Genomic DNA, 17,066 nt, shown 5'->3' on the forward strand with positions numbered 1-17,066 from the left:
CCCTTTCAGATCTCATCTCCCCGATCAACATTAATCAACTAAATAGGAAACCTCATGCACAATTTTAAAAGTTGGAAGCCTGTTACTCTGTGTTCAAATTCAATTCAGAGAGCGGCTGAATAAACCATGTGACAACTGATAGCTAAAGTTAAAAGCTGATGAAAAATCAGAAGAAATATGTTGTTCAAGAAGAAAATTAGGCATCGCATCCAAAAAATAGTTGTTACAGATTCAAGCTTCATTATTAACACAGCTGGGTCACTGACAACCAAATCCTGACTTGAGCTAATACCTACAAATGGGTACTTTCTACTATAAGTGACTGGCTAACATTCTAGAATGGGAACTCTAGTTAATTTTCCTTTTCCTAGCCCACAAGCACAATACTTTTCAGAGTCTGCCAGCTGAACATATTAGCACAGACAAGAGATCAAAATCTGGGATCATACCTGCCCAACTTCACAGTAACTAAGTCAACATGGAAGCTCTTGAAATGGTAATGTACATCTCTTCCTCAACAGGGAAGCCTTAGAGAATGTTGATCATTTCCAATGCCTCAGGAGTATCCTGTCAGCTAAAGCAGTTACTGATGAAGAGATCCAGCACCACTTCCAGGTGTTCCAGGACTACATCATCACATCTGACAGCAAGATTATTGTTTAGAGAGGTGTGGTGGTCCTGCCCTCCAATATGGCTCCAAGACATGGATAGCTACAGCAGATACCTCAAGGTGCTGTAGCAATATCACCAACACATCCCGTGTAAGACCCTGTGATGCCACTGGGAAGAACAATGCATCAAAATGAGCGTCCTCTATCTGGTCAAAACTCAACATTGAAGCATGACACACTGGCATGTCTTCCACATGACTGACACAAGACTCCCCAAGCAGAAGTTTTACTTCTGACATTGAAATGGCAGGCAACCCCAGGTGGATAGAGGAAGCACTTCAGGGATACCCTCAAGACCTCATTGACAAAGTGTAGCATTCCCACAGTTACCTGGGAATCACTAGCCCAAGAACGCTCTAAGTGGAGAAGCAGCACTCAGGAAGATGCTGAACACCTTGAGACCTGCTGTCAGGAAAAAGTGGAAACCAGGCAAAAACAGCGAAAGGAGCAGGCTGCCATATCACTGCTCCAGCCACCCTTCCTGTGACCATCTTCTGCCACAAGTGTAACAAAGCCTGGGGACGCTGTATTGGTCTGTACAGCCACCTATTAAAGTGGAACAGAGTCATCCTCATCTGCAAGGGACCACCATTGATGATGATGTAATCACAATTGTGGCAAGTCAACATCAATCAATCTTTGTTTTGAAAATAAGTTAGGGGCTATACTTCCAGGAATCATTCTTTTAGCAAAGACCATTTTGAAGATACTCTGAAATCTTTTTCATTAACTCTCAATGTTCACTGTGAAGGAAAAGAATTTTTTAAGTATTCACAATTCTCATTTAGTGTCTAAACTAAATATAAAATAAAAATCGTAAATGTTCAGGGACGTGCAGGGTATAGGGGGATGGTCCATGGGTTGGTGTGGACTTGTTGGGCCAAAGGGCCTGTTTCCACTCTTTAGGGATTCTATCAAATAGCCATAAAATTTTAAATATCAATCTTCATGAATTTTAAATCTGCAGGGGAGAATTCCATTAGCTTCTAAGTATGAAGAATTCAGGAATTTGAACGGATCCTTCAGTCACTTGTTGTATGAGAAACATTCAAGAGACAACCTGAACATAGATCATTACAGCACAGTACAGGCCCTTCAGCCCTCATACCAATCTCAAGCCCATCTAACCTACACTATTCCATGTATGTCCATATGCTTGTCCAATGATGACTAAAATGTACTTAAAGTTGGCAAATCTACTACCGTTGCAGGCAAAGCGTACATTCCCTTACTACTGAGTAAAGAAACTACCTCTGACATCTGTCTGATATCTTTCACCCCTCAATTTAAAGCTACGCCCCCTCGTGCTTGCTGTCACCATCCTAGGAAAAAGGCTCTGCCTATCCACCATATCTAACCCTCTGATTATTTTATATGTTTCAATTAAGTCACCTCTCAACCTTCTTCTCTAACGAAAAGAGCCTCAAGTCCCTCAGCCTTTCCTCATAAGACCTTCCCTCCATACCAGGCAACATCCTAGTAAATCTCCTCTGCACCCTTTCCAAAGCTTCCACATCCTTCTTATAATGCGGCGACCAGAACTGTACACAATACTCCAAGTGCAGCCGCACCAGAGTTTTGTACAGCTTCACCATAACCTCTTGGTTCCGGAATTCGATCCCTCTATTAATAAAAGCTAAAACACTGTATGCTTTCTTAACAGCCCTGTCAACCTAGGTGGGAACTTTCAAGGATCTGTGTATATGGACACCGAGATCTCGCTGCTCATCTACACTACTAAGAATCGTATCATTAGCCCTGTACTTTGCCTTCCGGTTACTCCTACCAAAGTGCATCACCTCACACTTGTCTGCATTAAACTCCATTTGCCACCTCTCAGCCCAGCTCTGCAGCTTATCTATGTCTCTCTGCAACCTACAGCATCCTTCGTCACTATCCACAACTCCACCGACCTTAGTGTCATCTGCAAATTTACTAACCCATCCTTCTATGCCCTCATCCAGGTCATTTATAAAAATGACCAACAACAGTGGGCCCAACACCGACCCTTGCGGTACACCACTATCAACTGGTCTCCAGGATGAACATTTCCCATCAACTACCACCCTCTGTCTTCTTTCAGCAAGCCAATTTCCGATCCAAACTGCTTTATCTCCCACAATCCCATTCCTCCGCATTTTGTACAATGGCCTACTGAGGGGGACCTTATCGAACGCCTTGCTGAAATCCATATACATCACATCAACCGGTTTACTCTCATCTACCTGTTTGGTCACCTTCTCAAAGAACTCAATAAGGTTTGTGAGGCACGACCTACCCTTCACAAAACCATGCTGACTATCCCTATTCAATTTATTCTTTTCTCGATGATTATAGATCTTATCTCTTATAACCTTTTCCAACACTTTACCGACAATGGGAAGAAATAGGAGTTGGCATTTATTTTCATGTTGCGAGCTAACATTGTGCAGCAAGCAACTTAGTTTGATTTTGCAGCTACTACTTCTCATCACAGATGATCATGCTGTTTTAATACCTAATGCCCACACGAAATGTCTTCTCATACTCTTAAAATCAAATTCTGACAATTTAAGTACATGCTTCCCCACAACAAAGCAAATAAAATGATCACTGTTGGTCATCTAAAATTTACTGAAAATTAAAGAACTTGCAGCAGTCTGTTCAACCCATACTTAACTTTATGATTAGATAGTCATCATTCTGGAATCATTTCTGACGTGGTTGGTCACACTGAACATGTTTTTTTTTACTTGGCAAAAGGCTGGCTGGTCTGACTAACAGAAAATGAATTCAATGTCATGTATATCTCAATTTTTTTATGATCGTGTGCAAATGCTCAGCCCAGCAGCCTTTCTGGCATTTAGCTGACTTGATACTGCCCACATGTAAGTGTATATCTGAAGATTCACCTCTACTTCACAAAACACTATGTCACAATCTTCAAGTCCTTTAAAAAAAAATGTTCACTTCAAATGCACCCTTGTTCTGTGACACCTATAACTGATCTTCCTCCTGGAGATAATACGAAAATACAACATTACTACTCTCAAAATTTAATGCTCCACTCAGACACCAGTCTAAATTTGTCAACTGTAGTGCCATGTCACCAAAATATATTTTACACACTGATGTCAGAGTACAACAATTTGGGAAGTCTCAGGAAAAAAAATTACAGTAGAAGCTTGGTACTTTTTGTTCAAGGTATTTTAATACAGATAGTGATATTTCAACACTTATTTATTCATGGCAAGATGCAAAAGAAATGCTCATGAATATTTAAATTGAGTTAAAGTTTGTTTTGTGCTTTAGAATAAAACAAAAGAAAACCATCAGGACTTAATACTGCCATAAGCCAGGAATTCAAGGTAAACACTTAGGACAAGCTAGGGCAAAACTCAGGGGTAAAAAAACAAAACAGCAATACAAGGCTGGAGAGTTTCAATTGTGAAGAGACACTGCAGATCGGGCTGTTTTCCTTGGAGCAGAGGAGAATGAGAGGTGGCATGATTCATGTATAGAATTATGAGAGGCACTGACAGAGTAGACAGAAAGAAGCTTTTCTCCATGGTGGAGGGATCAGTAACCAGGGGACACTGACTTTAGGTAAGGGGCAGAAGGTATAGAGGAAATGTGAGGAACAATGTTTTCATCCAGAGGGTGATGGGAACATGAAACTCTCAGTCTGTAAGGGTGATAAATGCAGGAACTCTCAGAGTATTTCAGAAGTATTTTTGTGTGCTCTTGCGATATGCTTAAGGGCTGCGGGCTAAGCGCTGGAAGATGGGTTAGATTAGTTAGGCAGTTGTTTTTTCTGGTGACGATGTGATACACTGAAGGCCCTTTTTCTGTGTTGTAGATCTCTACGACTCTAAAAACAAAGTGCAAAAGCAATTTAGCATACCTTGCATTAAACATGCCAAATGGGACACAAAATTCATGTCACCATGTACTGAAAAATTATGAAGCTTTCAACATATACCTTCAGTACATTTATGCTCACAGGTAGTATTGTAAATCAGCAAATCCCACTTTAAAAGCATCACTACAATGTAAGGTAGAAAACAGGCAACTAAAATATACATCACTAACCATTCCAACTCAACTTTAGTGAATTAGTCCAAATGTTTACATGTTTGCCATCAGGCAGTTTTTCTGCAGCAGACTGGTAATTCTATGAGGACAAAACATTTGCTCCTAAGGAACTCTGGGAGAACATTCCAGCAAACAAAAAATGTCTTCCTATCTCTGCCTTATTCAAAGAAGCCTGACCTCCATTAAAATAATCCACACAGAAAGTTTGGTCTTGAGTTATGGAGTTTGTGATTGCCCAAACCTCCGTTCACAGAAATTACGACCATTAAATATCTTTGTTCAGTCAAAGAAAATTTCAGACCAGGAACAGGCCCTTCGGCCTTCCAAGCCTGCGCCGATCGAGATCCTCTGTCTAAACCTGTAATCTATTTTCTAAGGGTCTTTGCTCCCTGCCCGTCCATGTACATCTTAAAATACACTATCGTGTCTGCGTGTACCATCTCCACTGGCAACACATTCCAGGCACCCACCACCTTCTGCGTAAAGAACTTTCCACGCATGTCTCCCATAAACTTTCCTCCTCTCACTTTGAACTCATGACTCCTAGTAATTGAGTCTCCAACTTGGGAAAAAGCTTCCTGATCTCCACCTTGTCTGTACCCCTCATGATTTTGTAGACATCAAATCAGGTTCTGCCTCAATCTCCGTCTTTCTAATAAAAATAATCCTAATCTACTCAACCTTTCTTCATAGCTAGCAACCTCCATACCAGGCAACATCCTGGTGAACCTCCTCTGCACCCTCTCCAAAGCATCCACATCCTTTTGGGAATGTGGCGACAAGAACTGTACGCAGTACTCTAAATGTGGCCAAACCAAAGGCTTATACAACTGCAACATGACCTGCCAACTCTTGTACTCAATACTCCGTCCAATGAGGGAAAGCATGCCATATGCTTTCCTGACCACTCTACTGACCTGCGTTGCCACTTTCAGGGAACAATGGACCTGAACGCCCAGTTCTCTCAGAACATCAATTTTCCCCAGGGCTTTTCCATTTACTGTATAGTTTGCTCGTGAATTAGATCTTCCAAAATGCATCATGTTGCACTTGCCTGCATTGATCTCTATCTGCCATTTATGATTAGATTCCCTACAGTGTGAAAACAGGCCCTTTGGCCCAACAAATCCACACCGCCCCTTGGAGCATCCCAACCAGACCCATCCCCCCATAACTCACACACCCCTGAACACTATGGGCAATTTAACATGGCCGATCCACCTAGCCTGCACATCTTTGGATTGTGGGAGGAAACTGGAGCACCCGGGAGGAAACCCATGCAGACACGGGGAGAATGTGCAAACTCCACACAGGCAATCGCCCAAGGCTTTATCTGCCCAGCTCTCCAGTCTATCTATATTCTGCTGTAAGCTCTGACAGTTCCCTTCACTGTTACTCCACCAATCTTCATGTCATCTGCAAACTTGCTAATCAGACCACCTATACCTTCCTCCAAATCATTTACATATATCACAAACAACAGCAGTCCAAGCACAGGTTCCTGTGGAACACCACTGGTCAGAGGTCTCCAATTTCAGGAACCCCCTTCCACTTCTAGTCTGTCTCCTGTTGCCTAGCCAGTTTTTTATCCATCTAGCTAGCACACCCTGGAACCTGGACAGTAGTTACTCCAATGCAATGTATGCCAGGGAATACTTGCAGTGAAGCGATGAAAACTTGGTCTGTTTATTTGCAACTTAAGAGTACTAGTAGCAAGCAGGTATCTCCCCAAACACCCAACCCCTCCCACTCACCATACAACATGTACTGGATTTGAAAGTGGCCAAGGTGCCAGTACTAAGAATACTGGAGGAAACACATAGGTTTCCACAAAGGTAATTTTCTCTCCTGAGATGAGAATCAATGGATCATTTCAACATGCTGTCCCCACCATCTCCCCCAAGCCACTTCATAATGAAAGTATTGTTGCTGGAAAATATAGTTAGCCATACCTCTTTTCAATGAATTTCCAGACCAAGAGAAAGGGAATATTTAGACGACCACTCACCACTTCTCAGTAAGAATTGAGAGTTGGGGCACAGCTAGATACAAGAACTAGTTTTCTTGTCACTTCTTCGATTACATCACCAACCTTAACGTTCCAAATCTCCTGTTTCTTCTTATTCCCATCTTTTCTCCCTTTGCTAACTCTCAACCCTTCTCCCAGCCTAGGAGATTGAGGGGTAACCTTGAGATTTATAAAACTATGAGGGATATCGATAAAAGGTGAATGACAAGAGTCTTTTCCCTAGGTGAGGGAATTCAAAACTAGGGGACATATTTTAAGGTGAGAGGAGAAAGATTTTAAAAGGATATGAGAGGCAACTTATGTTTAAAACACAAAGTGGTTTGCGTGTGGGATGAACTGCCAAACAGAGTGGTGGATGCAGGCACAATTATAATGTTTAAAAGCCATTTGGATAAGTTCATGAACAGGGAAGGTTTGAAGGAATATGGGCCAAATCGTGGGAGGTGGGATCAGTTTAGTTTGGGAACATGGTCGTCATGGACTGATTGGACTGAAGGGTTTGATTCCATACTGTATGCCTCTGTGCCATACTTCCCCTATCACTGCTTGGACACAACTCTGAAGTCTTGACCATTCTCTACCACAATTCAACACCACAGATGATCTACTAATATTTTTATAATTTTACTGTATCTAACCTCATCATCGAGTTGTTGCACGTATCTGCACAGACACTAAGGATTCAAAATAGTCAGTGGTGGAAACAAAGTCCAAAACTGCTCCACACTTACAGAACGGGTCACTAAACATACTTGTTTTGGTCTGAAAGTCAATGGAAATTGTAATGAAATTGAAATCACGGGTATCATTGACCAAAATTTCTTACCAGCAGTCAGTATTTGGACTTTCCAAGGGTGCTTAAACATCATCATCTGATAGACTCGCCATGGTAATCTCATTCTTTACAATCTGCCAAGAAAAAAATAATCACAATATGCTTGTCAGGCTGGCCTTTACAATAATTGAGGGGTCTTGCTTTCTAAATTACACATCAACAACACAATAGTTGTAAAGTGGAAATAAATTCATAGAATCTCTGCAGTGCAGAAAGAGGCCAAGCTCATTGAGACCACACCAATCTTCCAAACAGCATCCCACCCAATACAGGCCCTTACCCAACACCATAACCCTCCATTTTATCATGGATAATCTACCTAGCCTGCACATCCCTGGATACCATACAGCAAGTTAGTACAGCCAATCCATCTAACCTGCACAACTCTGGACTGACGGGAGAACATGGGAGAACATGGGAGAACATGGGAGAACATGGGAGAACATGGGAGAACATGGGAGAACATGGGAGAACATGGGAGAACATGGGAGAACATGGGAGAACATGGGAGAACATGGGAGCGCCACACAAGGCTAGAATCAAACCTGGGTCCCTGGCACTGTGAGGCAGTAGTGCTAACCTCAGAGCCTCTGTGTCGCCTAATTCAATTTTTTTTTAAAAGTTCAAATAATTCAAAAAACGTAAACAGGAATTCACAATTAATGACTTTTTTTAAATCATTCATGTGACTTCTGTTAAGGAATCTTTAGGCTGTCTGATGATTACGATAACCTACTGTCAAAGATAATGATTCATTTTTTAAAAAAAAATTGACATTCCTCAAAATTCTTGCCCTCATTTTTCCCATGCTTACCGGACATGAGCTTATCTAGGAGCTTTCTATGTTGAAGCTAAAAACAAAATATTGAAAGTGCTGGAAAGCTGAAATAAACACTAAATGCCAGAAGCACACAGAATCTGAGAGAAGAAGACTGGATACATATCATAATAGATGTGTAACAGTGCTTTTTTTCTAAATCTAACAACTTATAAATACGGTTAGTTATCTCACCTGAGAGTGATATGGATTTGCAAATTGTAAGCAACTTCTCTATATTGCGAAATTGAGAATGAACAACACACCATAAAGTGCTTAATTTTGACTACTGCACAATTTTATCCTGGAAAATTTGCAACAACTGAAAACAAAATCGAAATCATCTGACCACACAAAGAGCGAACTAAGTCATGTTTATTGCTAAAAAATAAAATTTTCTCAAAGCCTTTTGTTATGGAGAAGGGGAGGTTAAATGAAAGAAAATCCCTGATATTCACTTTATAAGTAAAAAGTAATAGTTAATTTATCTACCCCTAACAGTGAACAAATTAACAGAACTACAATCAAACCAAACAATTCCCCCCTAACTCACAACTCTTCCCTAGCTGGACAAAATTCTACTGGTATGCTTGTACAATAAACATAAGTCTCACTTACGCAACCCAAACAGTAAGAAAAAAAATAAAATTTAGTCTCTTTAAGCCCATACAGAGAATGTGTCTTTTGGAATACTCTGCCTTCTCCCCTGACTCTTTCACTGATCCTGCAGTCAGGGATGTTTTCTCTGTGAAGACTCTTAATTAGTACCCCTTATGGGTAAGATGGTATTTTCTTAGTGATTTCTTATGAGAGCTAGGTGCTTATTTCTCAGATGGTGTTTAGCGCTCACACCAATTTTCAAAAACCATCTTGTCATATACCTTGGATGATGTATCAATTTTCTTACAATAGCATTGGTCCAAGGTAATCAAAACCATCAGATTTAAATGCATTTTAGCTTTCAATCGCTAAGTACTTGGTTTAAATTAATTGGCTGCTTCCAGCTAGTTGCCAAATCATCAAAACAAGCCTAAGGTTTCCAATAACACAGCTGATTAATACATGTTTCACTTTTAGAACTGGGCGTACAACTTCAGGTACATGCAGACACTTACTTTTCCTGTATACATCTCTTAAGTTTAGAAAAGCACTTTATCTCCTAAAGGAACTACGTTCTCCTCAACTTCTTAATACCTTCCCTCTTGAGAAAAAAAAACTATTATGAAATGATAACTTTTTAAAAAATTCTTAATACCATTACCATGATACATACAGGTCAGTAATCTGAAGTTATAACCTTCATAATAATTTTGCATACATATATAACATTGGACGGTACCAGCTCCATCTTATGGACACATTGTTTTAAACTTGCACATCTGCAGTAATGTTTTTCTGACCTGCAACTTGCACATTCTGTAAATTAAAAGCCTGTAATATAAGACTTAAACAAAATAGTGTTGTATTCTTGTCCTTAAATCTTTCCAAAAAAGGACAGCAAGTTGTGGTCTCTGTATACAACAGCCTCCAAAACATTGTTTGCAAGATAAACATTAAAATGTTCCAAGGCCAGTACCAAACTCAATAACTTTTTCACAATGGAGGAGTATTTTCTCTGGTGGATACTGAGTTTCTTTGAAAAATAATCAATTGGCCTTTCAATTCTGCTATTATCCTCCTGTATCAACATAGCTCCAACCCCTATATCGCTGGTGTCAACAGCGACTTTAAAAGAGTTAAGAAATTTGGTGTGGCTAAAACTGATGTGGCGGTTCACACGGCTTTTAAATTCTCAAATGCCACGTGGCATTGTTCTGTCCTCCAAAATTTCATGCTCTTCCTTAGCAAATCCGTAAGCGGCGCTAAAGTTTGATACAAACTTCCAGTAGAAGCTGTTCAGTCCCAAAATTCAAAGCACCTTTCTTCGAGGAGGGTCTTGGAAATTCCTTGATGGCCTTCATCTTCATGTTCCTTGGCGTCATCCTTCCACGTCCAACGTTGTGTCCCAAGAATATCACTTCTGACTTTGCAAATTCAATTTTTGCTAAATTTATAACCAGTTTTGCCTCCCGTAGTCTTTCAATGAGTTCTACCTAATGCACCATGTGATCTTTCCATGAATGGCCAAAGATCACTCAGTAATCTAGAGACAGCATAATTAGTCATTCCTGCCACAACTCTGTTCATAAGTCTTTGAAATGTGGCTGGTACGTTCTTCATTCCAAAGGGTATTACTTTAAATTGATACAGCCCATTTGTAGTTACAAACACAGAAACTTCTTTCGCTCCGAAAAATGCACTTACTAGTAACCATGGAGGAAATCCAACTTTGTGATGCAAGTGGTTTGTTCAACTTTTTCCACACAGTCCTCCATCCTTGGAATTGGGTACAGGTTTGATTTAGTTATAGCGCGTATCTGCCAATAATTCATGCAGAATCATTGTGTACCATCAGGTTTGGGAAACAACACAATCGGCAAACCCCACTCATTTTGACTTGGCTCAATGATGTCTTCTTGGAATTTCGGTTCCACTTCCTTCTGTACCTGTGTGGCTTTGAGAGGATTAGGCGTGTAGGGGTCTTGTTTAATCGGAACAGTATTCCCAGTTCAAGCTCATATACTAAACCTCCCCATTCTATTCTCACATATAACCTCATGTTGTTACAACAAGGTTTTCAATTCAGTTCACTGTTCCTGAGACAGATAGCTCACTATGCTATCCCATTCTCTAAGGACTTCCTCATTATTTAAGTTACTTTAAGGCACATCTAAATCCAAATCATCTGGTTTTGATTGGAGCAACTCCTCCACAATCAGTTCTGTCTTAACATTCTGACATGGAGCTGCTTCCGGAAATCTGGTCGACACATCCATTATGGTTAGCACAAATTCTGTTTCAACTTCTGGTTTTAGAGGGAGGACCTACAAAAATCAAACATGACCCACGTGAAAGGTTTTTCAAATGTGGGAACTGGCAAAGGTGCTGGTTTTATTACTGCCTGTGGTTTTTCTACCAACTGACATTATATCAGGTACAACAAAATTCAAGCACATCCTTATGTAATCTAGGCCAATAGAAATGTTTTAGTATTTTAGCCTGAGTCTTCCACACTCTTAGATGACCTTCTACAGGTAATTTATGTGCTACCTGTAATGCTTCCTGTCTGTATACTACCAACAACACTCTGGTGCACTTCCGCCCATTTCTCCACTGCATGAACCTGCCACAGTCTCCATGTTCACTTTAGGATTCTAATCCTTAAGATAATAACACTAGGGAATACATTATGATTCCTTTTCCCAGTAGGCTTTAAGATATAAACCTTTTATTGTCTCATCTTTTTGTTAAAGCTCCATTAATCTTTCAGAACTAAACACCTCTGCCTGATCCTCTACCTGTTCAGGTATTTCCTTTACCAGTTCATCAAACAGGGTGTCAGCTAACTGGACCACAACTCTTTCACCTCTCCCTCTCTTTTTCCTTTTAACTCCTCAGTTCCCTTGTTTTCCTTCAGCTTCTCCACTACAAAGGGGAGTCACTGCCACCTTTGATCCTGCTAGGTTGTTTCCAGGAACAAACTGAATTCCTGGAATAAACACTCTTTCAATCACTCCGATTATGACTTCCCCAGTCTTGATTGGATTTTCCAACCTGAGTTTATATAGGAGAATGCTAAATCTCTCTCCATTTATTCCACAGATTATCACTCTCTCCGGTAACACAATAGGAGTGCAAATACTTTCACCTCATTATTACAGACTAGTTAACTCCTGTATCTCTCAATATTGTAACTTTTTTACCTTCTCCCTCTGTTCTTCCTGAGTAAACCTTACTCACAGAGGTGAAGTCTTTGTAGAGATCTGGCACTATCTCACTATCCAGCCCATGACTAGGCTACGTAATCTTCTGCAGCTCCTTGATTCCTTTAGGGATTTCCTTTGCTACCCTAAATAATCCCACTTTTACCACAAGCCTCTTTTACCACATCATTTTTCCTCAGTGCTTTCCTTAAACTATCAGCACTGACTTCACATGTCCCACTCCACTGCAGTGAAAACATTGGAGGCCTTTTCGCCTCTTTTTCACCCTCTTGGGTTTCCATTTTCACCTGTGGAAAACTGTTCCCAGTGTGATCAACTTTGTTTTTCATTGAAAGATCTCCCTTTTCCCCAATTTCTATCCCCCATGGAACAAAATTGCTGTTGGGAGCTAAATTTTGATTTACACACTAAGGTGTATTCATCCGCGATCTCTGCACTCTTCTCACTGTTTGAACTTTCTGTTCCTCAACATGAGTTCTTATCATTTCTGGAAGTGAGTTTTTAAAACTCCTGCAGCAGAATAAGCTCTCTCTCTCTCTCTCTCTCTCTCTCTCTCTCTCTCTCTAAGATCCTCGTATGTCTTTTCTATCTATAATGCTCTCACCCATCTACTGAAGTTGCTATGTTTAATTCTTTCAAACACAACATTAAGTCTGACCTGGTTTTTTCCTTATATTTAGAATACAGAACAGTACAGTACAGTCCCTTCGGCCCACAATGTCGTGTCGAACTTTTACCCTAAACCTAAGGTCTACCTAACCTCCACCCTACCTCATACTATCATCCATATGCCTATCTAACAGCCGCTTAAATGTCCCTAATGAGACTGACTCCACTACCCTCTCCAGCAATGCATTCCACGCCCTACCACACTGAGTAAAGAACCTACCTCTGACGTCAACCCTATATCTACCTCCACTCACTTTAAAACTATGTCCCCTCATAATAGCTACCTCCACCCTAGGGAAAAATGTCTCTGGCTGCCTACTCTATCTATACCTCTGATCATTTTGTACACCTCTATCAAGTCACCTCTCATCCTTCGTCATTCTAAAGAGAAAAGCTCTAGCTCTCTCAACCTTTCCTCATAAGACCTTCCCTCCATTCAAGACAATATCCTGGTAAATCACCTCTGCACCTTTTCCAATGCTTCCACATCTTTCCTGTAATGAGGCGACCAGAACTGGGCACAATACTCCAGATGTAGCCAAACCAGGGTTTTGTATAGCTGGAGCATAACTTTACAGCTCTTGAACTCAATCCCTCTATTAATGAAACCTAACACACCATACGCCTTCTTAACAAATCTATCCACTTGGATGGCAGCTTTCAGGGAACTGTGGACATGAACCCAAAGATCCCTCTGCTCCGCCACACTGCCAAAAATCTTTCCGTTAACCCTGTATTCTGCTTTCAAATTTGTCCTTCCAAAATGAATCATCTCACTCATTTAAACTCCATCTGCCACTTCTCAGCCCAGCTCTGCACCGTTGTCAACACTTCTGGTATCAATTTGTAAGCACTCAAAATAATCTGTTTAACATCTTCATACTCTCTTGATACCTCATTTGACACTGCTGCAAACAGCTCACTAGACCAACCAACTTGGTCTGAATTAACATTACCCACACAGTCTGTCTGTGGCCAATTCATCTGCCTAGCCAACTTCTCAAAGTAAATGAAAAAGGCTTCTGCATCTTTTTCATTGAATTTTGGTAATGTTTTGACATATTTGTATATTTCCCTGGCAGGACTTTGGTACGATGGTTCTGCTTATCATCACGCTCTTCCTCATTAAATGTATCTTCTTATGTCAGCTATCCTGTTTAATTTGCAACTTCCTATGTTCAAACTCTCTCTCTCTCTCCTGGTCTTCTCTTTTCTCTTTTTGTCTGGCCAGAGCAATTTGTTACTTTTCTTTTTCCTCTGCTTTTAATTGTAATTCAAACAGTTTCAGTTCCATTCAGATCCCATACACAAACCAGCCAGATCCTGGATTTGAGCCCCCTAACTGTAATGGAAAAGGGGTGGTTAAATGAAGGAAAATCCCTGATATTCACTTGATAAGTAACGAGTAACAATTTATTTATTTAACCGTCAGAGTGAACAAATTAACAGAACTAAAATCAAAACGAATAATTCCCCCCCAACTCCTGACTATTCCCTAACTGAACAAAATTCTACTGGTATGCTATTCCAATAAACACAAGTCCCACTTATATAAGAGGCAGTAGGAACTACAGATGCTAGAGATTTCTGCAGACGGGTCTAGGCCTGAAACACCAGCCTTCCTGATCCTCTGATGCTGCTTGGCCTGCTGTGTTCAACCAGCTCTACAACTTGTTATTCCACTTATATAACCCAAGTAGTTAGAAAAAAAAAATTAAAACTTGGTCTCTCAAAGCCCACACAGAGAATGTGTCTGCTGGAATGGTCCGCCTTCTCCACTGTCTTTCCAGTGATAAACACCTTTCCTTCACTGATCCTGCTGACAGAATGTTTTCTCTGTGAAGACTCTTCATTAGAAGTATCGTGTTACTCTTTACGTTTAGGAGGGTGCTTTCTTAGATGGCTTAGTGATTTCTTCAGAGAGCAAGGCGCTTACTTAGATGGCGGTTCGCTCTCACACCAATTTTCAAAAACCGTTTCCTCATATACCTGGGATGACATGTCAATTTTTTTACAATAGCATTGGTCCGAGGTAATCAAAACCATCAGATTTAAATGCATTTTAGCTTTCAATCGCTAAGTGCTTGGTTTAAATTAATTGGTTGAAATGTCCATCAGCCATGATTTAAATGGCTGAGTGGACTTGATGGGCCGAATGGCCTTACTTCCACTCCTATGTCTTATGGTCTTATGGCTGATTCCAGCTAGTTGCCAAATCATCAAAACAAACCTAAGGTTTCCAATTATACAGCCGATTTATATGTTTCACTTTTAGAACTGGGTGTACATCTTCAGCAACATGGAGATACTTTCTTTTATTGTATAAATCTCTTAAGCTTAGAAACACACTCTCTCATAAAGGAACCGCACACTCTACACAATTTCTTAAAATTTTCATCTTGTCCTGATCAGGACACTTGCAAGAAATACACAAGTAAAAGTAAAAACATTTATATTTTGGTATCTAATTGGTAAAGGCGTCACTATGGAGCATGCACCTGTTAATGCAACTGACACATAACCGTCAAGCTTTGTTTAAATTTTAAACCAGGCAGGCTGATTCTGATTCCTCAAGGCATCACACAGGAATGAATCAGAGAATCAACATCACCCATTTTACTGCAATGATTCAGGCATAGTGCGTCTGCCTTTTGTCTGCAAAGAACTGGGCCCTGCAAGTTAACATATGTAACCTCCAGTACACACAAGTGTGCCGCATCACCAGCTGAACTGACCAGTCAGGCCACTTTATCTTTTGCTTATGCATTTTACAGATTTAAAACGGAGTTTGCCATACAAGGGGGCATAGCTACAAATTGAGGGGTGATAGATTTAAGACAGATGTCAGAGGCAGGTTCTTTACTCGGAGAGTGGTAAGGGCATGGATCGCCCTGCCTGCCAAAGTAGTTAACTCAGCCACATTAGGGGCATTTAAACAGTCCTTGGATAAGCATATGGATAATGATGGGATAGTGTAGGGGAATGGACTTAGATTAGTTCACAGGTCGGCACAACATCGAGGGCCGAAGGGCCTGTTCTGCGCTGTAATGTTCTATAACTTACGCTCTGTTCATTTCTTTGTTTTGGTTTAACTTTCTATCCACTAGCATCCTCTAGGCAATCTTGCTTTTCTCCCCTCCATCACCATTACCTTTAGTTCAGTAAGGATAGCTCTTGTCAATCAATTATAGAATCAGAGAATCCATACAGTGTGCAAACAGGCCATTTGGCCCAACAAGTCCACATTGAGTCAAAGCCCTCGCCCACCCACCCACCCCCACGCCCTGTAAACCTACATTTTCCATGACTAAAGCACCTAACCTACACAGACCATGGCCAATCCACTCAAACTGCGCCGATCCCAGACTTTCCTTGCTGTTTTTTGAAGTGCTCAAATGTTGACTGTTTCTCTTCAAATATGTTGCTAAATCCTAAGTATTTTCAGAGTTTTCTGTTTTATTTACAAATATTTGGTTAAAATCAACTTTGAAACATCGCAACTGTATTACAAAGAATGTTACTTTAAAAACATAAATCTCAAAAGACGTTTATATAATGTTCTGCATATTGATGTAGAAGGACGGGTTCCGTTTTACAGCAGAAGTTGCGTGGGGGTGGCGGGGGAAGGAAGGCCATGTGCTGGTGGAAGTTTTCTCGCTACGGGTATCACCCCAACTTGACAGAATACCCAGTGATGCCCAGATTTTTTTAAAAATTACAGAAATAGAAAAATATCGGTTAGTATTTCGGGAGGTCGGTTCCTGTCTGGCATAATAGTTAGACTTTACTGATACAAGAAAGAAGCAGCAAAATTCCACAAACCTGGTTTAGAACCTCCTGTAACAGTTAATCTGCCGTGCTCAACGTCACTTCCGCTGACTCCATGTGACCGGCAGCACGCAAAGAAAGCTTGGTTAATAAAATATGAGGCTGGATGAACACAGCAGGCCCAGCAGCATCTCAGGAGCACAAAAGCTGACGTTTCGGGCCTAGACCCTTCATCAGAGAGAGGGTTGGGGAGAGGGTTCTGAAATAAATAGGGAGAGAGGGGGAGGCGGACCGAAGATGGAGAGAAAAGAAGATAGGTGGAGAGGAGAGTATAGGTGGGGAGGTAGGGAGGCGATAGGTCAGTCCAGGGAAGACGGAC

The 17,066-nt window shown here is 40.8% G+C and overlaps 1 protein-coding gene across 5 annotated transcripts in view; it reads right to left on the reverse strand.

Moving 5' to 3' along the window:
- The window catches only part of mpv17 (mitochondrial inner membrane protein MPV17), a 138,258-nt gene extending 121,404 nt beyond the window's left edge, over positions 1-16,854 (reverse strand). For 4 of the 5 annotated variants that reach the window (XM_048531858.2, XM_048531859.2, XM_048531857.2 and 1 more), the window contains exons 1-2: positions 16,742-16,854; positions 7,601-7,683 (exon numbers count right to left, since the gene is read on the reverse strand). In XM_048531858.2, the coding sequence (XP_048387815.1) occupies positions 7,601-7,673 (73 nt within the window). In that variant the 5' untranslated portion in view covers positions 7,674-7,683; positions 16,742-16,854. The remainder of the gene's footprint in view (positions 1-7,600; positions 7,684-16,741) is intronic. The other variant, XM_048531856.2, reaches the window with a different exon arrangement.
- Between the last annotated feature and the right edge of the window lie 212 nt (positions 16,855-17,066).

Source organism: Stegostoma tigrinum, chromosome 4 (genome assembly GCF_030684315.1).
Source record: "Stegostoma tigrinum isolate sSteTig4 chromosome 4, sSteTig4.hap1, whole genome shotgun sequence".
NCBI lineage: Eukaryota > Metazoa > Chordata > Chondrichthyes > Orectolobiformes > Stegostomatidae > Stegostoma > Stegostoma tigrinum.